The sequence below is a fragment of the Volvox carteri genome (genome assembly GCF_000143455.1).
Source record: "Volvox carteri f. nagariensis unplaced genomic scaffold VOLCAscaffold_66, whole genome shotgun sequence".
Taxonomy (NCBI): Eukaryota; Viridiplantae; Chlorophyta; class Chlorophyceae; order Chlamydomonadales; family Volvocaceae; genus Volvox; species Volvox carteri.
In genome coordinates, this window is record NW_003307609.1 from 430,172 (window position 1) to 456,601 (window position 26,430).

General features: G+C 57.3%; 3 protein-coding genes across 3 annotated transcripts; 2 read left to right on the forward strand and 1 right to left on the reverse strand.

The window, feature by feature from the left end:
• On the forward strand, positions 1-6,350 carry VOLCADRAFT_97952 (uncharacterized protein; the record flags this gene model as incomplete). Its single annotated transcript, XM_002956845.1, has 4 exons — positions 1-27; positions 1,811-2,720; positions 3,617-3,923; positions 4,250-6,350. 4 exons carry the CDS (start codon positions 1-3, stop codon positions 6,348-6,350), a joined length of 3,345 nt encoding a protein of 1,114 aa, XP_002956891.1.
• Positions 6,351-8,453: 2,103 nt separating this feature from the next.
• VOLCADRAFT_97953 (uncharacterized protein) lies at positions 8,454-13,206 on the reverse strand (the record flags this gene model as incomplete). The annotated part of the gene is made up of 6 exons (XM_002956877.1): positions 8,454-8,756; positions 9,064-9,168; positions 9,332-9,468; positions 9,644-10,007; positions 10,268-11,794; positions 12,964-13,206. The coding sequence occupies 6 exons, from the start codon at positions 13,204-13,206 to the stop codon at positions 8,454-8,456; spliced, it is 2,679 nt and encodes an 892-aa protein (XP_002956923.1).
• Positions 13,207-13,908: 702 nt separating this feature from the next.
• Positions 13,909-25,422, forward strand: VOLCADRAFT_107448 (uncharacterized protein; the record flags this gene model as incomplete). Its single annotated transcript, XM_002956846.1, has 17 exons — positions 13,909-13,961; positions 14,230-14,286; positions 14,448-14,633; positions 16,252-16,404; positions 16,660-16,816; positions 17,772-17,933; positions 18,644-18,880; positions 19,241-19,327; positions 19,856-20,017; positions 20,954-21,186; positions 21,486-21,645; positions 22,185-22,318; positions 22,664-22,964; positions 23,395-23,688; positions 23,952-24,079; positions 24,627-24,798; positions 25,162-25,422. The coding sequence occupies 17 exons, from the start codon at positions 13,909-13,911 to the stop codon at positions 25,420-25,422; spliced, it is 2,937 nt and encodes a 978-aa protein (XP_002956892.1).
• Between the last annotated feature and the right edge of the window lie 1,008 nt (positions 25,423-26,430).

A 26,430-nucleotide genomic window follows, 5' to 3' on the forward strand; every position in this document is an offset into this window, starting at 1 on the left:
ATGGCACTTGGGGGTCCGACCGGCCCGGTGGGTTGGGGTTCTTGCGGAGTGTGGTTTCGGAGCGCACGTGAATGGGGGGTGTCACTCATTTGGCAAGGCTGTAATTATTACGTGCAATAAACTCGGGCTTCCCCCCGGATATATATATGGAACACGATTCCTTTGGGGCAATGCGGCATATTGCGCGGATGCAAGCATATTGCGGGCATGGACGCATGCAAGCACATTAGCCGGCATGCACGCTGCTCACATTGCATGTCGTGCACCGCTATCATAACCATAAAATGTTTTCCGTCATAGCAACCCACATACGAAAGGTGTACCACGGCCACCACCACCTGTCACATTTTTGAGGTTCGCAGTTGATAGGTACCGCAACTTGACAATTTTTGTGCTTGGATTCCTCCCCATCATTATTATCATCAGTCCAATCAGTTTTATTCCGGGATGGTGTGACAGGAAGCGACCCATGGGTCTGCGCGCATCTTTTCGAATGAACCGCTTTATTTCAAAAAGGAAGGCAGGTTAATTGGAGTGGAAAGGGATTCCGTTAAAGCACTTTGAAAGCACTCCTCGCAATGCTAAACCATTTTCCTGGATGGTTCAGGGTGAGGATGAAGTCGTCTGACCGAGGTGAATCGTCCTGCCGGCAGCGTTGCGGTCGCGGTGCGAGGAAACCTTTCCGAACAGACGAGATTCCTATAAGGAGAAGATTTACCTAGCGGTGAAATGCTAGCTGGATGGCGATCCTTGACGATGCATGGGATTTCCGTACGTTTCGACCAACGGGTCCCGGGATGGTCTCGGGATTTGGGACGACCCCCAGTTTCCAGCAGTCGCCCGATACTCATTGAAAGAACTTTATGACCGCATGTGTCCTGCCGAAACATGAATGGTATTACTCCTCTGCATTCGAAGCCGGAGGGTATGATCCTTGCCAACTTCTCCTTCTCGTTTGTTTACAGCTGATTTTGTTAAACCATTTTCACGGCGTCCTACTTCCTGGATTTAGTTACTTGCAAACGTTGCATCTTTGCGACCTGAGCAAGGTTTGCCTCGAAGACATTTGCCTCCGGCATCCGCTTCCCGCCAAGAAGGACAGCAGCAAGACCAGCGAGGAACTCCTTTGCAGCTGCAGCAACAACTGCAACAGCAATAAAAAAACAACAATAAGAACAACAACAACAACAACAACAACAACAAGGGTCATACACATAATCAAGACCGCCAACAGTGGAATATTGGCATTATGCAGATTGACGAAAGCGGCTGGTGCCCTCGCGGTTGTTGTCATGAAGACTGCTGCTGCAGCAGCTGTGAGGCGGCCCGCAGGGAACAAACTCTGCTGCCAACATCGCTATCGCGACATAGTTACCAACAGCAGGATCAGCCCGCGGTCGCGCAGGCGGTGCTCATGTGGCCGCCCTTCCTTACAACTGGTGCGGACGGCAAGGTCCATCTCTTGCTACGCCTACAGCGTCTACAGTCACCAGTTAGGACAGATCATTCTCCAGGCTCAAGTGCATCAGCGACATCATCAGCTCCAGAACCTGCGACAGATGCGGTTCCCGACTTAGCCGCCAAAAGCGGCAGCCATCTTTGCAGCCCAAGCCGCGACCGCGCCCGACAAGGGAATATTAACAGTATCGCGATATGCGATAATAGCCGGAATTTTCCTGCTTTCAGATCTCTTTTTTCAGAAGATCCGCTTTTTGCTTCGGCGGCCTCGTACGCGTCACTCCCGAACGATGATGCTGACCTACCGCCGCTGCCGCTGCCTCTGCCGCTGCCGCCGATATCCACGACGGAGCATCATGACAGCGCGCTGCTGCCGTCGCCTGCTTCGATATCATCTTCGCCGGTCTTGTGGAGCAGCGGCAACAGCACAGCCGCGCCTCCGCCGAGCAGCGGCAGCGGCAGCGGCAACAACCTACCGCCGCCCTCCATGTCGTCCCTGATGCCGCCGCCGCCGCCGCAACGGCTGCTGCTACTGCCTGTGAGTCCCTGCGACTCCACCTCTCCATTCGCTGGCCCGGCGCTGCCACCCGCAGGACCGAGCGCCTCTTTGGCGTCCACATCCGCATGCGCATCGGACCGAGGCGAAGTTGCGGCCGCTGTGGAGGCTGACGCTGCTGCGCCGCCGGACCTGCTGATGCAGCCGCCGCCGCCGCCGCCGCAGCCGCAAGCACGTCAATATCAGCAAGATTATCAAGTGAGAGAGGGCCAGTTGCAGCAGCAGCAGCCTGCCGGTGTCATCTGTGATAGCTCTAACAGGATTGAACAGGGGAACACAGGACCTCGACAACGGCGGCTGCGCCTTCACCACACGGTGGCGGCCCTGGAGACCCGGGCCCTGGAGGATCCCGGCGGCTGGAATCAACTGCTGGCGGGATGTCCGGGAGGCGAGGCTGTTTCTGGAGGTGGGCGAGGTGGCGGGGGCGGCGGGGGCGACTACTTGATGCTACTGCCGACCTGCGCAAGTCCCTTTCTCAGTGCAGCGTTCGCGCCGCTTCCGCCGCCGCCGCCGCCGCCGCCGGCGGGTGCTGCTGGCAAGGAATTCGGCGCTGCGGGCGCTGTGCTGGCGGCAGCGACGGCGGCAGCGGCGGCAACGCCGGCGGTGGCAGCGGAGACGGAGGTGGAAGAGGTACAGGCAGCTCGGAGCCTTGGAGATATGCTGATGCCGCTGCCGATACCGATGTCGATGCGAGGGGGGGAGGAGGGTGCGCCGCCGGTCGGGGTAGCTGACGTTCGCGAGGCGGAGGAGGACGGGTCGCTGCTACAGCCGACGGCGCCGCGGCCGATTCCAATCCCCCTCGCATCTTCCGCGTCTGCAGTAATCCCCGGCAGAGGCCGAGGCGGAGGGGCGAGCGCAGATGATGTCGTCGACGGTGTCGGTGTCCTGCTGCTTCCGCCCCGCTTTTATTCTTGCTCCTCATCCTGCACCCTGATGCCGTCGCCTGGTGGCGGGGGAGCTAAAACGGCCTCTGCGAGGGCGGCAGCGGACAGCGCGTGTGGATACATACATTCGCTGACGGTGGCGGCGGCGGCGACTGCGGCGGCGGCGGCGGCGACTGCGGCGGCGGCGGCGGCGGCGGCGGCGGTACCTGGCGACCTGGCGACAACAGTTCGATGCAAGTAAGTCCGTCGGGCAGCTTCCCTTTATTTGTGGGTCGTTGTCCCCTATGATAGGGGCCCTATCCTGTCCTGTCCTGTCCTGGTGTGTCGCATGCTGGTCTGTGTACGTTTCCTTGCTCTTGTGGACCTTGTGGACCTCGGCAGCAAGGACTGAACTATCGGTTCATATGAATACAGACAGACAAACAGACAGACAAACAGACAGACAGACAAACAGACAGACAGACAAACAGACAGACAGACAGACATAATATACATGTGAGCTGACGGGGCTCGCTGAGCTGGGGCGTGGGGCTGATTCCATGACGGCATCGTTGGCTCTGAGCCTGGTATAGGTGGCATATAGAGATTATTGTTGTTGTCTGATTATTATTGTCGCCCTTAAGAATAAGAACCTCTAGGGAAGGAACTGAAGTTCAAACCCAGGTTGGGCCCGTACATGCATGCATGCATACATAACATACACACTCACTGACTTAAGTACTTGTTGGGCACACACGGCACAGGCTGGTCATTGAGCAGGGTTCCGGAGCCGATGGTAACCTCCCCTTCGCCAAGGAGGAGGATGTGGTGGTCAGCAAAGAGGTGCTGCTGAGGCTGTCGGAGGGCCCGGAACCACAGGCGGCGGCGGCAGCGGCGGCGGCGGCAGCGGCGGCGGCGGCGGCGGCGGCAGCTGATGCCGCGTTCGACATCAGCCGTGGCGTGCGTGTGGGGGCCAGCGGGGGGCCGGGAGCGAGATCAATCCAGTCAGACGGCGTCCCGTCTTCGGGGGTCTCGTGTTTCGTAAGGTGAGCCCGCGCAGGACGACGCAAAATCCTGTCAAGTGTCAACTTTTGTGAAATTCTTGACCGTTGTGATTGGCGGTTGCTGCCCTGCATCATGGCGGTTGTTTCGGTTGATGTTGGAATACGGCACCACGGGACCAAACCGCGATTGGTTTACCGAATCCCGAGAGCAGTTTTGCCGCTGACATATTCATCATTCTGGTCATATAGATAAAATATTCAGTCCGTTTTGCATTAGATTATATATAAGAATTCTTGGTTGATTATGTTTTTATCATGCACATGCTGTTCACCAACCAAGCAACCAACCCAACCAACTGACCTCGCAGCATAGACGTTCCCGCGCGCGAGCGACCTGGTGTGCTGAGATTGAGACTGTTGCCGGAGGCGGCGGAGGATGCCGCGAGCAAAGACGCCAGCGGCGCCGTACTACCGCCGCCGCCGTCCTCGCCACTGGTCAGTTTGCCGCTGCTGGTGCTGCCGCCGCATGTGGTTCCGGAGCTGCGGGAGATTTTTGCCGACTCTGTACGGGAGGGTCTTCCTGGGGTTCCGCCAGAGCGCTTGCGGCAGCTCCTCCCGGCCATCGTGTCGTCCGTCGGCGGCGCCGCCGCTGCCGCCGCCGCCGCCGCCGTTGATGACGTCAACAGTTCCGGGGCCGGGCCCGGCACGTCGTCTTTAGATCACCCTCTCTTTACCTTGATGATGGCACAAGGCCCTCCTAAGGCAGCGGCGGCGTCGCCTACTCGGAGCTGCACCCCCCGGATTGCGGCTTCCGGAACCCGTACGGCATCGCTCCCGTACAGTACGGCAGCTGCAGCGGCGGCAGCGGCGGAGGGACTGACCGCGTTGTGGGCATCATCGCAGGGGCCGTACAACGATATTTGGCCGCTGCCGCCGGAGCTGACGGCTGCGGCGGCGTGGGCGTGGGAGGAGCACATGGTGCCGCTGCTGAACGACCTGGCGGCAGTGTTGTCGTACAGTGACGCTGCGCCGGCGGCGGAGGGCGCCGTCAGCTCACAGGAGGTTGCGGATGCGTTCTGCCGGCTGTTCGGCTTCCTTGAGGCTGTCGGCGGCAAGGAGCAGCTCCTCACGTTCTTAACCTGTGATGCGCCTGGAGCGCTGCAGGCGTGTACGGCAGCAGTGGCGGCGGCGGCGGCAGCAGCAGAGCTGGATGCGCCTCCGTCGACGTTAACCGACGCGGCAGTCGACAGGGCTGCAGCTGGCGCTGCCGCCATAGCGGCTGATGCGACTTCGCCGTTCGTTCATGAGTTGCTACCGGCAGCTGTCGAGGCGGCAGCGCAGCCACGAGACATGGCGGCGGCGGCTGAAGCCATAACGCCGCCGCCGCCGCCGCCGCCGCCAAAGCGCCCGTCGCCAACAGCAGCCGCGCCAACAACCCTTACGCAGTCGCGCTCGTTGCAAGAGGACCGTGATCCCTTAACTCCTGATAATTCCATCCCCGCCGCCGCCGCCGCCGCCGCCGCCACTGACAACAGCGCAGCAGCACCAGTCAGCAGCTCGGCGGCGCATCCGCCGGCCGACGGCAGCAGCCTCTGCAGCGGCAGTAGCAACAACAGCTGGGCGCTCTGGGAGGAAGAGGCGAGTGCGATTGGCGTGGACCCACGGGTCTGTCCGCCGTTTGGCGCTGTACGACAGCTTGCTCGGTCCTTTAGCGAGGCTGTCGTTGAGTCCATCGGCATGGCGGCTATCGGACTTCTGGCGTTCCCATTTCCGAGGGGCCCAGGGACTGGCAGTAGCAGCGACGGCGGCGGCGGCGGTAGCGCTGGCGATGTGGGCTCTGAGGCCTGGAGGCCGCAGCTGCAGCCGAGCCGCGCGCGTTCGGCCCCGCATGGCAAAGCGGCTGTAGCAACTCCACATCATTACACGCCGTTTCACAGCAGTACAACAGTGATGGCGGAGGCGGAGACGCCCGTGCCGCTGCCAGCGACGCCGACGACGGCGGCAGCAGCTGTAGCACGGCCACCGCCATGTCCAGACGCCTCCGCTGGAAGGTCAGCTGACGGCGCCGACGGCTTCTGCATGGCGGCGCCCGCCGGAGTGGAGGGGTACGAAAGCGATAAGGATTTTCTGTACGGCAGCGGCGGCGGTGGTGTCGCCAATAGCAAAAGAATCGGCACCAGAGACGCTTCGGGATTCGGCAGAGCCGCACCCGCCGTTGCACGCACAGCCGCCGCCGCCGCCGCCGCGGACGTCAGCGGTGTCTACGGAAGTCATTTCGGCTTTCTGCCGGTGCCGCCGCCGGCGCCGAAGCGTGCTCGGCGGCTGGCGGATCAGCCGCCACCGGTGCCGTACGACACGTTCGAGGAGGAATGGACCGCGACGGCGGCGGCTTCTTTCCTCGAGGGCAACGGCAGTGAGGTAGCGGCCGGGGGGTCTGACGCCATTCGGGCATTGCTCAGCTCGTGGTGATACCCCCCATGTCGACATATGCTGTACGGCAACTGGGTTGCTATCGTTTTAATATTGTGGTCGGGCTTTTTAAAAAATTGTATAATGCAGGAGGATGTTGTGACGTGCTGTGGCATGAGGGATAAGATGTCACGCCCCCATGTTTTTTATCATTTGCGTAAAGCAGAACCTCCCTTGTTGGTTGCCCAACACAACAAGATTGAATTCCGAATGGAGAGGTGATTTTATGGGTCGGGGATGTCGATGATGGCGGTGGTGGTGGCAGTGCTGGGGATGGCGGTGATTGTGGGAGCAGCGAGATGAGGGTGATGGAATACATTGAGCAGCGGTCCGAGCGACGATCGTCCTAGCGACACGCGACACGAGGGGGCACGTGAGCCGGAATTCGGTTTTTCGGTTCTAAATCCGTTTGGGCACTCTACTCACCACAACGACTATAACCACTCTTCGACCACCGACCAGGAAGCGCACGTAAAGGAAAGCGTGTTTTTTCCGTACATGCCTCCGCATACGTGCTATAATTCTTGGGCGATGGGAAGGGATGGGAACCCCGCATATAATAAGACAGAGCAAAGAGAGAAATTTCATATGGACGCGGGCCCGAGGGAATTTAGGGTTTGAAGAGCCTTAGGAATGGTTCGGCGTTTTTCATTGGTTGGAGTTTTCATTAAATGGATGCTGCTAGTTGCTAGCTGTTGCTGGGGGGATAGAAAATTAAATAACAGATCACAGTAAATAAAAGAGAAGTAATGAACGGTACGGTTGCACAGGGTGTCGTACTCGAAGCCCGGGATTAAATGTTTTTCATTTTTCTTTTCCTTCCTCGGAGCCCAATTCTACAAGCCTCGTTATCAGTCTCTGCTGTCGCGTTCCTTCGTTGTGCACGGCTGTGCTGCTTAGGAGTTCTTACATATGTGTACTTTTTATTAAATCAATAATAAATGAGGATCAACTGGAAGAGAAGCGCACTTAGCACAGCTTCGAAAAGATTGCTTTTGCGCACGGAGGTTAGCGCAATGGCAAAAGCTGTAGTTGTCAGTCACGCACGTGTATAATATATAGCATTAGGTTGTGTTGACAGATCCCCTGCGACGTGAAGAGGGGTAATGTACAGCAGTGTTTCGTGTTTAATTAGTATCGAGTTCGAAGTAAAGTTTTCTTTTGGTATTAGTAGTCATTATTGTTGTTCTTGTTGTGGTCACTGGTATACCTGGGAATGTGTAGGCGCATGTGCGACCAGTGTGCGCCACGTGGCGTACTGGAAGAAGGAACTGGCATTTCTTCTTTAGTCCGCAGTTTGTGCATGAATAAAAAGCGCTTCTGTGGGCCAGGCAGCATTACGCAGTTAGGTAGCGTCTACTCTCAAGCGGTGTGTGCGTGTGTGTGCGCGCATATACACACGCGCGCTCTTTCATCATGGAGACATTAGGTAGAGACACAGAGTCGCGCGCCCTGGGACGAGCAGTACTAGGGGGCTGTGGGCCCCCGCTCACGCCCTTCTCCTCCTCCCGCCGCTAAGGGGAGAGTGCTTCGGCGGTCGCTCATTCCCGTTGGGGTTTTTTACTGTTAGGTGCCCCTGGCCAGCGTCAGGCCCGGTTCGATATGTAACAGATACAGATACTTTAGTTCTTCCCCTTCAGACTCGCTTTCGCTTGGGCTCCGGATTTTACTCCTTAACCCAGCCACTTCCTATAAGTCGCCGGCTCATTCTTCAACAGGCACGCGGTCACAAGCCTACTTGCTCCCACTGCTTGTCAGCATACGGTTTCATGTTCTATTTCACTCCCCAACAGGGGTTCTTTTCGACGGACAGTTTCTTTCTGAAAACCACACCGATCCGTGAAATGTTGTGTCTGCTGTGTCAGGGAGGAACAAGGAGGAACAACGGAGGAACCTTGTGGCTTCGCACCCTCAACCTGCTCATCAGGCGTCAGCGGGTACTCCATTCCGCAGGATGTCGACTTCGCCGCCGCCTCCCTTGCGACAGTCGTCGCTGTCGTCGCTAAATCACTCAAGATAAATCCCTCCAGCAAAAACCTTCTAAAGGAAGAACACGCCGTCTCGATCTTCCCTTTTCCCCACACTCTCCCAGACCCCCACTCCTTACAGCTCCCACGCGCCGCCAACACCGCCATCGACAGCACCAGCACCCGGCGCCGCCGCCGCCGCCACCATCAGCTCCTGCAACTTCACCATGCAGGGTTTCGTCATAAAGGTGGACATGGCGGCAGCGGCTTCTTGCAGCTGCCGTAGCTGTACGACACTGAGCCGGTTGCCGTACTTGGTCAGCAGGCTCAGCAGCAGGCGGCAGAGCGGTACACTGCGGGTCATGCCTGCCTGGATGTGTGGGTTGTCGTTGCTGCGAACTGCGGCGTGCAGTCCTTGACATAACAATCCCAATGCGACCTGTTTGCCGTTTGGGGGGAAGAGGGGAGGTTCACCCGGGGCGGCACACGCAGATGGGGATGAGGGGGGGGAGAAGGTTGGATTAGAGAGATAGGACTTACGAAGAGGAGAAAGAGATAAGAAAAGAAACAAAAAAAGAGGAAGAGGGAGAGGGAAAGAGAGAGAGGAAGGGGAATGACTGGTTGGGGGAAAAGAAATGGTAAACACAGTGGCAGGAAGTGACCACCCAGAGAGGCCTCAGCAAGCAACATCCATCCATCCATACATACATAGATACATACATACATGCACCCAGTGGTCGGCGTACCTGGTCCAGTCCCTCCCCAGCAGCCTCCAGCAGCCCGTGGACCAACGTCACGTGGGGCTCACTCCACACAGACCCACACGCGGATGAGGCACGGAGGAGAAGACTCTGAGCAAGAAAGAGAGAAGGGAAAATCAACTCCGAGACAGTATATATAATACACATATACATATATACATACATAGACATAGAACTAAATATATATGTACTCATATACATAGTGGCTGCAGCACGAAAGCTCCCGACGCACACTGAGCGCCACACCACAGACCTGCAGCGGCGGCGGCAGCGGCGGCTTGCCCGCAGTGACTGCTTTGACCAGGAGCTGGGCTTGACCAGGAGTCAGTTGGGGCCATTGTACGGCAGGGATGAGTACGGCTTCCGTCAGCGCCCGTGGATGGGCCCCGCCTGCCGGGGGCCAAAACGATTGTGTTGTTGTATTGTGTTGTGTTGGATCGTTCTTCATCCAAAGCCCTGCCCACCGGCCGGCGTTAGGAAGCATACAGGGTTCTATTCCATCACCTACTATAGGCGTTACATTTATACGACGATGTGCGACAATCTTTTCCAGGTTTATCCGTACCTGCCGCAGCGGCCAAGGCCTCTTGCAGAGGCCGCGGCATTACTCGCTCCACCGCCGCCACCGCCGGTAGTACGGCAACACTCAGCAACATCCGCGCGGCCGCGCCACTCAGCCGCGGCGTCAGAAGCTGCCGCATGATGTGCCGTACAACGTCCGGTGGAAAGGCCGCCGCTGCGGAGCTCCGGCCATCGACGCCGTCGCCGCCGCTGGCCATGACTGCCGCCGTACCGCCGGCTGCAGCACACTGCTCTAGGAGCGTCTCCAGGTGCCGCCACGAGGTGACCTCCGAGGGCGCGGCGGCGCGCCCGAAGCCGCCGCCGCCGCCGCCGTCATCACCGCCGCCGCCGCCGCCACCAATCACCTCCTGTACGATACCTCATATCGCAACCATACCATCAACGCAGCGCAGAGCGAGGAGGAGGATGAGAGGAGAAAGACGACAGTGGCGCAAGACGCAGCCGAGAACCTATGCCTAGGTGACGGTGCGGTGCCGTATGGGTTGCGGATTTCGCGGGGAAGGGGGGGGGCGAGGAAGGAGCCACATCTCCCCTTCCCTGGAGCCGTGACGGGAAGAAACGTGCCTTGCATCCCTCCCTCCCTTCCCCCCTTCCTCCCTCCATCCACCTGAAGAGCACGAAGAAACTTCTCCATGCTCGCCTTGGGATCAACCGTCGTCCCCGCTGTCGCCGCCGCCGCCGCCGTTGTGTTATCATCAGCTGCCGTGCCCAGAGGCAGCGTAGCTGGCTCTGCCGCCGCCGCCACCGCCACCGCGGCTGTAATCCCCGTCCTGGGCCGTTTCGCACGCGGCCCGTCGACACCCAGTTCCTCCTCCTCCTCCTCCTCCGTCCGCTTCTGAACCGCCACTCGCTGATGTTGCCGTTGGTCCTCCTCTTCGGTGTTCTTTTCCCCAGCCACGTCAGCCCCGTCATCTTCAGTGACCGTACTGGAAGTACAGAGCGCCTCCTGCCGCTCCTCCCTCGCTCTTCGCAGCTCCGAAACCGAAGCCTCTGATGGACGCGCTGGCCGCTGACCGTACGGTAGCCCCCCGTCGCTACGGTCTTGCCGCCAGCCCCATCGGCGGGCACAGACATCATCATCCACGCGCGCGCCTGGCGTCGACGGCGCCGGTGGCACCGTCTGAGATGCAGAACCGGTACCGGGTAATCCGGGAGCCGTAACTAGATCTGGATTCAGGGCGTATCCGGATTCGTATCGATCCTGTGGGTTACCTCGGCTGGTCCTGTCCAGATCCAAATTTGGATCCAGATCTAGATCCGGGATCCACCACCAACCCGCATCCTTTTTAGGGAAACCCATGTCGCCATGGGCAGCAGCAGCAGCGGCGTCGACCCCCCCGGCATTCGAGGGGCGCCACGGAACGCCACGGAGATCCCTGGCTCCGTCACCGCCCGCTGTTGGCTTTCGTTTATGGGGCAACGTCACCCTGTGCGGCGCGTCGGCTTGCGGTACAAATTCGGTTTCCAGAGGTGCGCGTCGTTCAGCGGGCCATGAAGCCGAGGGATCTTGCGCCGGCGGCGCTGCCGCCACGTCTACCTGTGGCGACGGCGACGGCGGCGGCGGCGGCGGCGGGGGCGGGACTGAGGACTGAAACCGCAACCGCGATGCCTCCAGTGCCGCACGAATCCAGGGCCCTATGTACACAGTCCGTCGGCCGCTGTCGCGCCGCTGGTACTCCGCTCCAGCGCCCGCCGCCCCTGGCCGGGGGTGGCTTCCGGATCCGCCGCTGCCATGGAGCTGCCGTACCGCCGCCGCCGCCGCCGCCCCCGCGCCATGAAGAGCAGGCGTAGTAGTGCCCATGGCACAACGCCGCGGCAGCACCGACAAAAGGTCATGCAGCAGCAGACGGCTGTGCTCGTCCAGGCTGTCGTACAGTTTGGGACAGCGTGGCAGCGCGGCCAACAGCTGACGCAGTTGCGGCTGTAGGTGCGGTGGAAAGCTCAGCGCTCTGGGTGCGAGCCCTAGGCCACATCCCGGTTCCAAAGCCGTCCTTGCCAGCCCACCGTGGCTGTTTGCGTCTCGAGGCGGGCCAACAGGCTTATGGGCCGCTCTGTTCGGCGATGCTGTAACGTATGGCGCGGTCAGCCAGTCCAGTAGCCGTGCGAGCGCCTGCTGGGTCCAGCCGGGTCCTCGCTGGTTGGTATGAAGGGAGAGGAAGGCCAGGGCGACTGAAGCACCCTGTCCTGGGTCCGCAAGCCGTCGAAGGAGGGCCGGTACTTTCCGTGGGGGAAGGCGGCAAAGATGGCATGAACAGGGACCATGTTCGCTTTTTTCAGTTCAGAGGCACCACTCATGGTTCAAGTTTCACCTGTTCGGAAAAGCAAGGCAAAATAGTGCCGAAAGAAAATAATCCGCGCGGCCTTGTTGCTTACTTAAAAAGCCGGCGGTGCTGCTTGCAACAGGCGACAGGGTCAAATTTCGGCTTTCTTGCTCTAATTCGTGAAGAGGAGTCTGAACTATCATTTCCTTATTGGAAGCATCATAAGAGCTTATGCGTTATTCACCGTCTGCGGCTTAAATGTTGTTCTCCCGTCCACTGTTGGTTGTATGCCTGTTGCTGGTTACAGGTTACGAACCGTTAGCAGCTGTCATAGTTCTCTCTATGATTATTGTTGCACCCATAGCAAAACCGTATCTTAATTATCGTAAGCTCCAGCTGCAAGTGCCGCCTGCCATACAACGGCAAACGCGTTGGGATTTTCGTGCCGTACCAAAGTTCCCGCAATGGAAGTTCGGTCCCTGAACTCAGTACTAGGATCAATCAAACCTGCATACTCGAAACATTTGCCCCGCACGCGGCCCGATGGGCCGCCAGAAGGGCCTGGTTCGCCCCTGATCCTGATGATAACGAACGAAAAGGCGGACTTGCTGCATCCCACAGAACAGAGGTCCTCTAGGACAGAAATTAATTCCCTTAACCGTAGATATGCGTTTTCCGGCGTTTGATGCCGGCCTACCGTTATTCTGCGCAAAACTAATAGGTGATTCGGTTGGTGTTATTTACCGGTAAACGAAATGCGAAAGTTGTGGACATTGGTGGACTTCAGAGCGCAGATTCACAGTGTCGCAGCCATAACAATGCATGCCTGCAACTTTGCTATGCAAGTTGATATATGCTTTGCATGCTGACCCAGTTTCCTACTCTACTCATGGATTACCCACAACAGTAAGTGTCATTCTGTAGCTGGACAAGACTAAACTCCTCCATTTCACGACGACGGAAGAAGCAAAGGAAAGAGCGGACGGGAAACGACGAACACAAAACTACTCACAAAACTACTGCACACCTATAAATAACGCACCTGTAAATGAGGAATACACACGAAAACTCTCCACGTAACAATCACCCCTGATAACGATGGAATGGATGACCCATGCACCATGCTATCATCCCTGGACTGCTGCACAAACGCTTGGAGCGCCCCCAGAGTATCCCAGAGTTCAGCTGAACTCTTGTACCGCGCCGCATCTACACAGCTGCCCTGGGCCTTCGGTGCGCATCTCTGTTGGATGCCCAGTGCGCCCGTAAAGATGCTGTCATGCATTACTATGAATGCTGACTGACATGCAGTACGCTGGGATTGTGTTTGACGAGCCATCAAACCTATGCGGGCCGGAGCGGGTCCTGAATTGTATTCCGAAGTCTCCACAGAGTGTCAACATGTCTACAACTCGGAACAACAAAACACTCGTGCGCATTGGCAGGCAAGGGCACCACAATAGCAAGCACATGTTGATACATCAGTAAAGGTCTCATAGCGTTGGACCATGGACACCGATAGCTGTGGCGCGGACAAGTCCGATACGAATTAGCCATGAAGCTTGCTGCTCACTGTCCATATCTCACGATTTTTTCCAAAGGTACCGCAATCAGTGTCACCAAGGCTCTCACAACGGGTGCGGATCAAAAGAAAAGTGTGCAGACTTGCAGCGGTATGAAATCCTTAACATCACATAGACAGCATCCCCAGCTACTTGGAAATTTTTCACTAGGAAAAGGACTCGACAATTAGAATTGATTTTTAAGAACCCGATGCTGGTCCTCATGGTCAGACACTGCAAAGTATCATTGGAAATTGTAAAAGATTGATCCCGCAGCTGTAATAAAATTGCATGGTAGGTTCGGCAAGTGCCGTATACCACCATACGACAAGTCGGCATCCAAAATTTGGAGCTTGGACCCGAACTGATCAGTCGCTTTCGCCTTGGTTCAACTGTAAACGTCACCGATTGTTAGATCGGACAGCATGAGGCGTGCAGCTCGGTTGCTGCGGGGCGTTGGCCAAGCTGCTCAGAGCCGGTCTGGCGCTGTGCATGAAGCAGTGAAGCTCTTCGACATCAACAACGCACGCTTGCTTAGCACACAGTCAACTTGCTTGCTTGGTATGTGTAGCATTTCCTTGTCACACCTGACACGTGTACCGTGTGTTGGTGGCATTTACTTGGCTGAAGATCCTCAAGACGTCCCGGCACTTCTGTGCCTTATCAGTTAATTCATTTCTTTCTCTTTGTTCATCTGTACGTGCCTTAGGTGCTCTGAGCCATGCAAGCACGATCTTGCCGAGCAGCTTTGCTGCAAGCGGTGTTCGGTTTATCGCGGTGGACGCCCTTTTGCCAAGCGACGAGTAAGTATTACGATAAATAATAGGAAAGTACTGAAGTTAAGTATGTGTAATACGCCTTGTTCGGGCGCTGATGATTTACCACGTCGGGTTCCCCTGCGTGACACGGTCTCGGTCACCGATGTGGATTTGGGTCGCCCCTTTCCGCTGCTTGTTAACCACAGCTTCAAGCCTCGCCACAACAGTGGCAGCCCAGCGGAAATCGATGCGATGGTTAACATGACGGGCTTCTCGTCTCTCGATGCGCTAATCGACGCGACGGTGCCCAAGGCCATCGTCCGGAAGGACGGCATGGACCTGGGCAAGTACCACGAGGGCATGACGGAGAGCCAGTTCCTCTCTTACTTCAAGTAAGTCCACGCGAAATTAGCTGGTGGCCTTCCATGCGGGTTAGTTGCATCGCGAGGTTTGGAATGCTGGCAGGCCTTACCTGAAGGAAAAGGGGAGGTGACCGTCAAGTTTTTGAAAAGCCCTTGCTTACTGCGAAATACGCTCTTGTCGAGGTCAAAGCTTCTTACTTGCTCGAGTGCTCCACGGCGCTCCCGATTCAAGCAACCGAGTGGCTGCCGTTTGCTACCGAGGAATGGTTCCCATCTGAAGCCGTTGGTAACCCAGATTGGTGAAGTAATCATGGCACTATTCACTGACTGATCCAGGTATCCGAACAGTCCGTATCTTCTGGACATAAAATGATATTCAGAACGCCGCCTCCTGGGCTCCGGGATTGCTGGTTTCGAAATCCCAGGGCGGAAAGCCTCGCAGCATGGCCACCTGCTAAAGCATGCGCGCTTGTGGTGGCATGGGGCTGGCCCTAAGCCTGGTCATTCCCAAATCTTCCTGAGGCACACGTGGGTGTTGTAGGGCGGGGGCGTTAGCAGCAAAGCAAGAAGGGGAGTTGTACGCGATACCAAGATAAACTGAAATGAAGATGGGGAGCATCAAGGCATCATTCGCTAGCGGGGTTGCATCTACGTACCTCCTTCGGCTGAGCTGTGCCCTCCTTAGATTTCGACAGAGAAGGAGTGAAAGCTGCGTGTCACGAGCTTGGACTCGGAGGACAGTCACTTGCAGCTCTATGGGGGCCACGTGCAGTACGTTCGGTCTTGTGTTGGTGGGCTGGGGTGTGTGGGGTGAATGGATCCCCTTGTACGTGCGGCTGGTGCCATGCCGCCGGCTACTCCATGTCTCTCGGCGGCTGTCGCCGACCGTCTCATGTGTTTCTCTACGGGCTTTCTTCACGTATGTGTACGTATAGCTTTCGAGCGCGGGTGTAGTCCTATGTGTGCCTGCGGGGTGCGATGTGTGTCTGCATGTATATCTTACGTATGCACAGGTAACGGTATCTGTGTGTCTGGTGTCGCTGTTGGCCTCGAAATTATCGTCCGGAACGCCGCCGTCCAGAGCGGACCAATGGGAGTGGACGAAAGCGCCTGCAGGAAAACTGCTGCTGCGCCTTTGGGCCTGAGCTTCTTTCCTGCCTCGAGCTGTCGCCTGTACGGAACCGGGGCCTGTAGTTAATAAAGTGTCCCGTGCAGTGTAGCTACAACTTGATAACCTGCCAGGATTTGGAAACGATTTAGTCAGGACGGGCAGCCACCACTCCACCGCGTGGCCCTATTCCCACTCCCAGTCGATTACCTGATGGCGCCCTGATGACGTACCTTCCCGATGGCGATAGTCGTGGTCTTGGGGTGGTGGTCTGTGTCTGTCTGTCTGTATTTCCACAACTTCTTTCTTTCCTTCGGGTTTCCCTTTACACCGGCCTGAGTGTAGATCGGTCCGAGCTCTGCCCAATAATCCCTTATGGGTTTTTAATTATACGGAGCTCTGCCCAATGTCATACACCTCAGTGTGCGTCTATGTCCTCGCACGCACTGAAGCTGTCCTGCCTGCCTGCCTGCCCGTCGGCCTGTTTCCCTGTATGTCGGCCTATCTTTTTATCTGCCTGTTTGTGCGGGGGTGTTTTAGGTCCATGGCCGGCAAGAACAAGGTGCTCAAGAGCTTCCTGGGCATGGGCTACTACGACGTACACGTGCCGCCGGTTATCTTGCGCAACGTGCTGGAGAACCCTGGATGGTACACGCAGTACACGCCGTACCAAGCGGAAATCGCGCAGGGCAGGTGCGTGTAGCGCCTGGGGGTTCTCGGAGAATAGGCCGCGTGCGGGGGGGAGAGGGGTGAAATTTTAGTCAGCCCCCCCTGGCCGTCATGGTAGGTCCTATGGACACCCGTGTGGTCCCTACCCGTGCAGTCTCTACTCCCGCTCACCGCCTCTCCTTCCGGGCAGGAGTTGTTTCGATGGCTTTGTTCACATGACTTTCTTCCCTCCCCTGCCCCTCCCTCCATGACACATACACACACACATATCCAACTCAGGTTGGAGTCCCTGCTCAACTTCCAGACCATGGTGTGCGACCTGACTGGCATGTCCATCAGCAACGCTTCCCTGCTGGATGAGGCCACTGCGGCTGCGGAGGCCATGACCATGTGCTCTGCGGTGGCCCGAGGCAAGAAGCCCAAGTTCCTCGTGTCGGTGAGTGAATGAACGCTGCAATGGTTCTGTGTGCTGCTGTTTTTGCTGAGTGTTTATTTGTGTGTGTGTGTGTGTTACATGGTTGGGGGTGCGTGACCCCGTACCTGTAAGACTACCCATACGCGCCGAAGGCCCAAGGGTGTTTATTTACGTGGCGGTGGTGAAGGCGGGGGAGGGGGAATCATGCTCAAGGATTAATAAGGGAGGAGTAACTGCCGACGCCAGCGGACATGGGCGGGGTGGTTGCATATGTTTGCGAGTGCTTCTGAACCAGCTGGGCCCTGGAGCGTGACTGGGGTTAGGGATTGAGGTCCTGAACCAGCTGGGCCCTGGAGCGTGACTGGGGTTAGGGATTGAGGTCCTGAACCAGCTGGGCCCTGGAGCGTGACTGGGGTTAGGGATTGAGGTCCTGAACCAGCTGGGCCCTGGAGCGTGACTGGGGTTAGGGATTGAGGTCCTGAACCAGCTGGGCCCTGGAGCGTGACTGGGGTTAGGGATTGAGGTCCTGAACCAGCTGGGCCCTGGAGCGTGACTGGGGTTAGGGATTGAGGTCCTAAGGAGTAAAGGACTTAGGGAGGAGGGGGTCGGTTTCCTTCTATAAGGAGGTGAGCACTTTTCTTTCTTCCGGACGGCGGCGTCGGCACGAGGAAGGCGCGTCTCTGCCTTGTGCATTTATGCTCTGCTGCCTCCTTGTCCCCAGCTACTGGCCTTTGGGGGTTGCCTTGCTGTAATTGTTGTGTTATCGGCGAAAGCCTGTTCCTGTCCTTGCTTGGACCGAACCCGCGCTTCCCCCGGATCGAGGGGTGGGGTGTAGACTCACCGTCCTCGCGTCCTTTTCCAACCCCATTTCCTGACCGATCACTGACTCGTCGATACTCTTACACCTCCACCGATGACCGATACGCTTACACCTCCACCGCCGCCATGGGCCCCACGCTCCCTCACCTTCCCTCAGAGCAAGTGTCACCCGCAGACCATTGCGGTGTGTCAGACGCGCGCTGAGGGACTTGGCCTGGAGGCGGTGGTGGCGGACGAGGATAAGTTCGTGTACGGCAAGGACGTGTGCGGCGTGTTGGTGCAGTACCCCGCGACGGATGGCACTGTGTCGGACTACAAGGTGCGTTCTTGTGTGGGTGCTCTTGGGTGTGTGTGGGGGGGTGGGTGCGTATGGTTTGGGGTGCGCATGGATGGGCGGGGAGGAAAGGGCGAAAGCTGGCAAGGGGAAGTAAGGGGGGCTAAGGCTCAAGGGCAGGCGCGCTGACTGCCTAGCGCGTGATGTAAATCGATGGCGGGTAATGCGGCAATCTGCTTCCTCCCAAGCCGGAACTTGGCATATGACTCCCCCAGCGGGGGTGGACGACATGTGCACAGCGACGACGTAATGTACTAGCGTGCTACAGTCTCGTACGCGCTACGTATGTGGGTGCAATTCGGTATTGGTGTTCGCCTAAGGGGATTGTCGTGAGGTTCGTGAGGTCCTGGACATGTGCACGGGAAGGATGGCGCGGCAGCGGCGGTCTCAGCGACTCGGCAGACAGGGCTATGACGACAACCGAAAAGCCAGACCTTACGCTGGTGGTAGCTTTTAATAAACTATAACTACTGAGCCCTGTCGACGCCTGAAACCAGCGCCATTTACAGCCACATATGCGCACAATGTCCTAAGGACAGCGTTCGTAACCCCAGTCTACCATTCATGTGGGCGTTGATGGCGAAGTGACGACACCAAAGTCACGAGCACATGAATGAAATTACCATTTACCTGTCTTTATTTCCATGCAAATCCGTAAAACCCGCTCTTCTCTCCTCTCCTGCACCTCACCACAGGCCCTGGTGGCCGCAGCCCATGCTGCCAACGTCAAGGTTTGCGTGTCCACGGACCTGTTGGCGCTGACCATGCTCACTCCGCCGGGCGAATGGGGTGCCGACATCGTGGTGGGCTCGGCGCAGCGGTTCGGTGTGCCCATGGGCTATGGCGGCCCCCACGCCGCCTTCCTGGCCTGCCATGACGAGTACAAGCGCCTCATGCCGGGTCGCATCATCGGCATGTCCATCGATGCGCAGGTGCGTGGTTGTTTCACGTGGATGTGATTAAAGAACAAACGAATGACCGTTTGTGCGTGTTGCGATTATGGAACTTTGAACGACCGGTCTGTGTGCGCTGGGTTATGGTTGCTTCGTGAGGGAGTACGAGACTTATGCAACACGTACACAACACGTATGCTCACTAGCAAGTCCTTGGAGTTTACTGGAAATATATGTGGAAGGAACGTGATATGCCTCCATAACAATATACAGAATCGTTGCCCACCTCTCGCCGTTTGTCCTCCTCCTTTTCCCCTGCTCTGGGTGATTTCCTGTTTTGGTTGGCGAAGATCTTAACTCCACGTACTTCCTGTCCCACCACGATTGACCACATTACAGGGCAAGCCGGCTCTGCGTATGGCCATGCAGACCCGCGAGCAGCACATCCGTCGTGACAAGGCCACGTCCAACATCTGCACGGCGCAGGTAAGGGGCCGGGAAGAAGAGGTCGTGCCAGGGGGACGTAGACATGCACAACGCAAGAAAGACCGAGAAGAGAATTTTTTCCATGTAACGTGTCATCCATGCGGTGGCCTGGAGAAGGGCAGAAGGGCGTGTGTTGAGTCGCGAGAGATGCTGGTGCATGCGGGATAACGGTGCGGGTTGAGGTGTCATCCGCACAACGCAGCTGATGCGCGATTATATGATCAAAAGCACTTCCGCAGATCTCGCACTCCACAGTCTCTGTTGTCTTGAAAGCTCCAAAACCACAGACCCTGAGAGTTCAGAGAGATCGGCCCTTGGGACTACGCGTAAAAAACTTTCCTGTCATCGCCATTATCGCCATTAAGCTGGCTGGCGCTCATCCACGATAAACACCGTTATCTTAGCGTAACTTTGATCCGTACTCGTACCCGCGTTGCCGAGTTCACTGACGGACTCATGATGGCACGATCTGCCAAACCCTTCGACCGCGGCCCGTGCACGAACACCACCATCCCCACGCACCTCCAGGCGCTCCTTGCCAACATGGCGGCGCTCTACGCGGTGTACCACGGCCCCGAGGGCCTCAAGACCATTGCGCGCCGCGTCAACGGTTTGGCCTCCGTGCTGGCTGCCGGAGCGTCCAAGCTCGGCCACGGTGTGCCCTCGGCGCCCTTCTTCGACACCGTCACGGTGACGCTCAAGGACGGCGACGCGGACAAGTACGTTAAGCTTGCGCTGAACGAGAAGGTATGGTGCGTGTGTAAGTAGCGGCGGTGCGTTGAACCGTACCAGAGACAAGCTGGTATGGAAGGAGGTGGTTATGCGGGCGCAGGATGGTGCACGTCAAGGAATGATACTGACTGACGAGCTCATGAACTACCCAACTACCCGAGCGTGTACGCGGCCGTAGCTGCTGCGGTCTGTGTGTACACCGGCAGAGCTACGAGGAAACAGCTGGGAAAAACAGACCTTATCGTGATGGTAGAAGAATTTTTACTTGTAACTGTTGAGCCCTGCCAGCGCTGCTGCGACCATACATACGGTGATGGTGGTTACGTTTCGTAATGGAGCCATTGCGCTGCTCGGGTTTGGTTTGGTTGCGTCATATTTGACGTCAGCCTATTATCACAAGTAAGGCTGCTGGAGCACCACATGCCTGGCGCCATCCGCTGCTCTTGGCGCAGTGTACTGCACTCCTCTGGGCCTGACTCTTGAGGCACTGGCTGACCGTGAGGAGGGAGCGTTGTGGGCCCCCTACGGCCCGCGGCTGTGACGAGAAACAACAACACGCAGAAACGCACGCGGTCGACCGACCGTTGCGTTCATGGTGGTGTTCAATCAAACTATAACTGCTGAGCCGCATCGCATTTTTTTCAAGTACGGATGCCCACCCGACGCTGACGCTCATCTGACGGTGTCTGCTTTCCATTCTTTTCCTGCACCGCGTCTGCCAGCGACGCGCTTCTGGACCCAACATTATCTGGACCCGTCAGCAGTTAACATCTGTTTACTGAAACCTCAGCCTGGTGGCCAATTCTGAACGTACTTCCATATCTTGCCTCCTCTTGTTGTTGCTACTGCTGCTGCTGCTGCTGCTGCTCTCTGTGCCCCGCGGCATGATGGCAGATGAACATCCGCAAGATTGCGCCCAACGCCATCAGCATCGCCTTCGACGAGACCAGCACCCTGGCTGACGTCGATGCGCTGCTGCGGGTGCTCAACAACGGCCAGGACGCGCCATTCAACGCCGCCGCGCTGGCGCCAGCAGTGGAGGGCGGCGTGGGGCCCTTTGCTCGCCAGTCACCTTTCCTGCAGCAGCCCATCTTCAACACATACCACAACGAGCACGACATGCTGCGGTGGGTGCCTTCTGCGGGGTGTGCGTGGTTTGTGTGATTATGACATGTACGTGCAGTATTTAGAGTCGAAGGTCTACGGTGCCAACCTCAACGGGGTCTATCGAAGTGAATAAATGGTTGCCTGCTTGGTTGGGTGATTTAGGGCCGATGAAGAGCAGGCGGGGGCAAACGAGCTGGGGGATCTTGGGGGTCTGGGGAGCTTGGCATCGTGAGTCGGGGTTCTTCTTGGCAACCCTTCTCACCCAGCGATTTTTTCACACCTTACTACTACCTTCTCTACCACCTCCTCCCTTGCGCAGCTACCTCAAGCGCCTCGAGAACAAGGACCTGAGTCTGGCTCATAGCATGATCCCGCTGGGCTCCTGCACCATGAAGCTCAATGCCACTTCGGAGATGATGCCGGTCACCTGGCCTGAGCTGGCCAACCTGCACCCGTACTGCCCGCCCGATCAGGCGGAGGTGAGGAGACAGGGAGGAGCGGGATGGGCCCTTGATGCCACTGTTAATGATACGTTTTGGTGGAAATGTTTCTCTCTCGCTGTTGTTGGAAGTTGTTGGGAGAGCGGGAGACGGCTCTCGTCGTCGCGCCTTGAGAGGATGAGGATGGCACACGAACGCCTATCCATCCGGTTCTTCGGCTTATATGGATAAATTGAGCGGCAATGTCTTTAACCCTGCATCAATGCAAAGTCTCCGCTTCGTAGTCTCGACTACCACCTGTCTACCTACTATATCTTGCCTACCATCTCTTACCTCCACATCTAGTTCTGCAAGTCAGCCACCGTGTGTCATGTCCTACCTGAATTGAATTGAATTATTACAGAGTGGGAGGCTTCTGGGCCACTTGAACACATGTCCTGTCTGTCTGTCTGTCTGTCTACTCACCAAACACCACTATTCAGTCGGCCCCCTCTCCTCCTCCCCCGACGTACCAGTGAACTGCGCTCTGCTTATAGCTCCCCCTTGGTTGTATATGATTCGCTCTGCCCGCCCTGCAGGGCTACAATGAGATGTTCCGGGACCTGGCTGCCCAGTTGTGCTCCATCACGGGTTTCGATGCGGTGTCGCTGCAGCCCAACAGCGGAGCCAGTGGGGAGTATGCGGGCCTTATGGCCATCCGGTCCTATCACCTGTGAGTCGGTCCGGTCTCCTGTGTGCCCTAGGGCGTGAACTTAGGGTCCGGTAAGCTTAGATAAGCTCCTCGCGATTGAACCCCACGTGATATCTGCCCAACGAAATACGCAAGGCCCGTCTGTGCAAGCGCAGCACTTGTAAGGCCGAGTAAGCTTCCCGATGACAGTTCCCCTCCGTGGTTCCGGTCCAGGCCTCTCTGCCTTCTCACCACCTTACCAAACGATATTTTCTTCCGACGCGCACCGCTCTGCCCCTACTTCGCCCTTCCCGCACACATGTTTTTCTCATCCTAAGCGACGCCTCACTTACCCACGTAGCTATTCCTCTTGCGCATTCTTCGCAGCGCCCGTGGCGACGCCCACCGCAACATCTGCATCATCCCGGTCTCCGCGCACGGCACCAACCCCGCCTCCGCTGTCATGGCGGGCATGAAGATCGTCACCGTGTCCACGGACGCCCATGGTAATGTGAACATCGCGGAGCTCAAGCAGAAGGCCGAGCAGCACAGCAAGAACTTGGCGGCGTTGATGATCACGTACCCTTCTACGCACGGCGTGTACGAGGAGGGCGTGGACGAAATTTGCCGTATTATTCATCAGCACGGCGGCCAGGTGTACATGGACGGGGCAAACATGAATGCGCAGGTACGATAGGGCGTGTGCACGGGATTTTTGCATGGGATTTGTGTATGTAAATGCTTGTGTTTTAAGCAACCGGGCAACCTCAGCCTGGATTGGGGAAATTGATTTTTACACACGTAGAATTGTGTTAATACACACTTCAATCCTCCTGGTGTTTGTTTCCTCGTGCATATTTCCCATACACAAGTGTATCATGTCACACATCAGTCTTTTGGAACCCTTCCATGAGTTACTGTTCCCTATGCTTTCGAGTTGAACGGCTGTTCGTAACAGAGAAAGACGTACCACAGAGATTACATGGCATGTTTTCACGTGTCCCTCCTCAGAGCTACTCGCCTCAACACATGCCGTCCACATCCACCCCGCGCGGCTTCCTCTTGTGCTGCTGCGGTCCCCCTCCCCCCGCCTCCCGCCTCCCTTGTATGTTCTTCAGGTCGGCCTCACAGCCCCCGGCATCATCGGCGCTGACGTCTGCCACCTTAACCTGCACAAGACATTCTGCATCCCCCACGGTGGCGGCGGGCCCGGCATGGGTCCCATCGGCGTCAAGGCCCACCTGGCTCCCTACCTGCCCACGCACCCTGTCATACCCACCGGCGCGCTGCCTGTACGGCCCGCCGCTCCACAGCCCTTCGGCACCATGGCGGCGGCGCCGTATGGCTCTTCGCTCATCTTGCCCATCTCCTTTGCCTACATCTCCATGATGGGATCGGGGGGTCTAACGATGGTGAGTGATGCGGCGTGCGCACGTGACACAGATACTGTCTGACATGGTTGGTAGCGAAGGCATGTGCCAATGGTTACGCGAATGCATGGCGGGCACTATCCACTTGAGCAGAGGACCATTCAGCATTCGCGCTTGGGCCGTGCGGGCGAACTCGTCGCGTAATCTGAGTCTGTGGCTTTCTCCTTCTCCTATCGCCCTTTATTTCCGCGCTTAGTAAAGTAGTACCCTTTCCTCCTGACCGCCAATTGCTCAACTGCACGCAGGCCTCCAAGCTCGCCATCCTGAAGGCCAACTACATGGCCAAGCGTCTTGCCGGCCACTACCCCGTGCTGTTCACCGGGCCTAACGGTACCTGCGCGCATGAGTTCATCCTGGACTTGCGACCACTCAAGTGAGTTCTAACACTCGAGAGTGGGTTGGTTGGGGCTTGATAAGGTTTGCGGCGCTCGTAACCGTAGGGTGCTTGGATAAATGAGAGCTCAGGCCGTTGGGTGAGGCTGATCCTTGTTAGAGGCTTCAACCCGAATCTGTGGCAGTTTTATGAGTGGCTACTCCTAAAACTGATCGTGGGTTGTGGGTTATTAGGGCTGAGGAATGCATGGTGGGGGACTTTTCACGTGCCGTATTGTGCAGTGTTTACAAACAAGTGTGGTGCCTTGCAACGCGCCGTACTGTGCACAGGCATCATTAGCGCGGTCTTCCCCCCTGACCCCTGACATACCTTCCTCCTCCAAGCTGAACCTTTGCCTAAAAACGCAACACGTAATTAATTTGCCTGTAAATGCAAATGCACGTCCCCTTGGCTCACTCTGCTTGCCGCATAGCCCTCCTCCCAAGCTTCTCACACATATACACATCTTGAGCTTTACGCAAGCACTTACCCACGCGCGCACACCTTGCCTTTTTCTTACACCCGTATCTCTTCCCTCCGCGTGCAGGGAGACTGCTGGCATTGAGGCTGAGGATGTGGCCAAGCGCCTGATGGACTACGGCTTCCACGCTCCCACCATGTCCTGGCCGGTACCGGGCACGCTCATGATTGAGCCCACGGAGTCCGAGTCCAAGGACGAGCTGGATCGCTTCTGCGAGGCCATGATTTCTATCCGGGAGGTACGCTGGGTAGTTGAGAGAGGGAGAGGGAAGCCAGCTGGGAGAACCGAACAGTTGAGCTCCATGGGCGCCACCTCGGAATGGTCGACAAAAAACGCTGCGGTCTGTCTGGTGGTTGCCGGGAGGTCGTCGTCGTCGTTGCGTGTTATGTCCGTAGAATGCGAGCGATGCGGGGGGTTTACATTTCATGGAAGCGGCTCTACATGTACCTCGGGTCGCCTGTTACATCCCACATCTGTGTAGATGACCTGACGCGGCTGCGCGTATCGACTTCGAAGCAAAACCCTGTCAGGCCCTACCTCATATTCCCATTTTGTCACCTGCCATGCATGACGTGCCGCGCCGACGGTTTGGCCCACGCAGGAGATTCGCGAGATCGAGCAGGGCAGGGCTGACCGCGAGAACAACGTCCTCAAGCATGCGCCGCATGCGCCGTCGGTGGTTCTTGTGGACACCTGGGACCGGCCATACACCCGCGAACGCGCCGCCTACCCTGCGCCGTGGGTCTGGCAGGCCAAGTTCTGGCCGACCGTCAGTCGCGTCGACAACGTGTACGGCGACCGCAACCTCGTCACTCGGTGGGCGTCCGCCGAGGCGGCGGAGCCAGTGGCTGCTACCGCATAAAACGAATGTTACAATAAATTTTAGCAGAGAGCGATACGCTGCCATAGGGCCTGTGCCGGCGGCCCTAACGCGGTGGTTGCTGGCACATTGGTTTTGTTTTTTTAGTGATGTTGTGTCGTTATTGCGTGGTGATGGAGTTTGGCGCAGCGGGTCTGCCACGAGGATCGCTGCGCAGTCTAGGGTGGTGCTCTTTCGGTGCTGATGATCGGTGCTTTGGTTCTGGTGCAAAAGCGCGGCCGACCGTTATGTTGTCTTGATGCGGTGGTTCGTGATGGTTGCGGCTTGATGGGTTGGTCTCCATGGGCGGCTGGACATGACTGGATGAAAAGAACATGCGTTTCGCCCTCCTGCTTTTCTCTGTGTGTCAGCTCCCCATGAGAGCGTTTTGTCCGCCTGTTAGGTTTTTGTTAATCAACCTTTCGCGAAGCCGCGGCAGCTGGAGAGGGAGCGAGGGCGGGAGCGAGGTGAAGTGATGCGGCAGTGTGTGAGGTCCAATTTTGGGGCATCGGCATCGCAGGCAAATACGCGGTGCTGCTTTTTGCCCTCCGTGAGTAAGTCCTCGCTGTCGTCATTCGCAAGTTTGGTACGTGTTTGGTGACTTAGAGTTTAGGGTGAAATGAATCATTTGGTGGCCTTGCGGGTTGGCCTTTATTCCATGGGCTCCTCCTTTCATCCATTTGAGGCAAATGGTGAACTATCAGCAACGGTCGGACCCAGTTTCATGGGTGGGGCACGTCTGGAGATAGGAGAGAGGGATGCGGATGGGGCAGGTTACATAGCTTCTAGGATTTGACTTACGGCTGACTGGGCGATGTGTTGGGGCGGGGTCGGTGGCAACATAGGTCTAGAGATGAAGGCATCACCAGGGGGCGAAAGCGCGATGGTACCTGACATACATCGTGCAGCCGGTCTCGCCATGCAGCAGAATCCTAGTTAGCACCTGCCGTCTGTCTAGGATGAGGCTGTCAGGGATTGCCGGGTTGACCTCCCGAAGATGAACGAACGTTG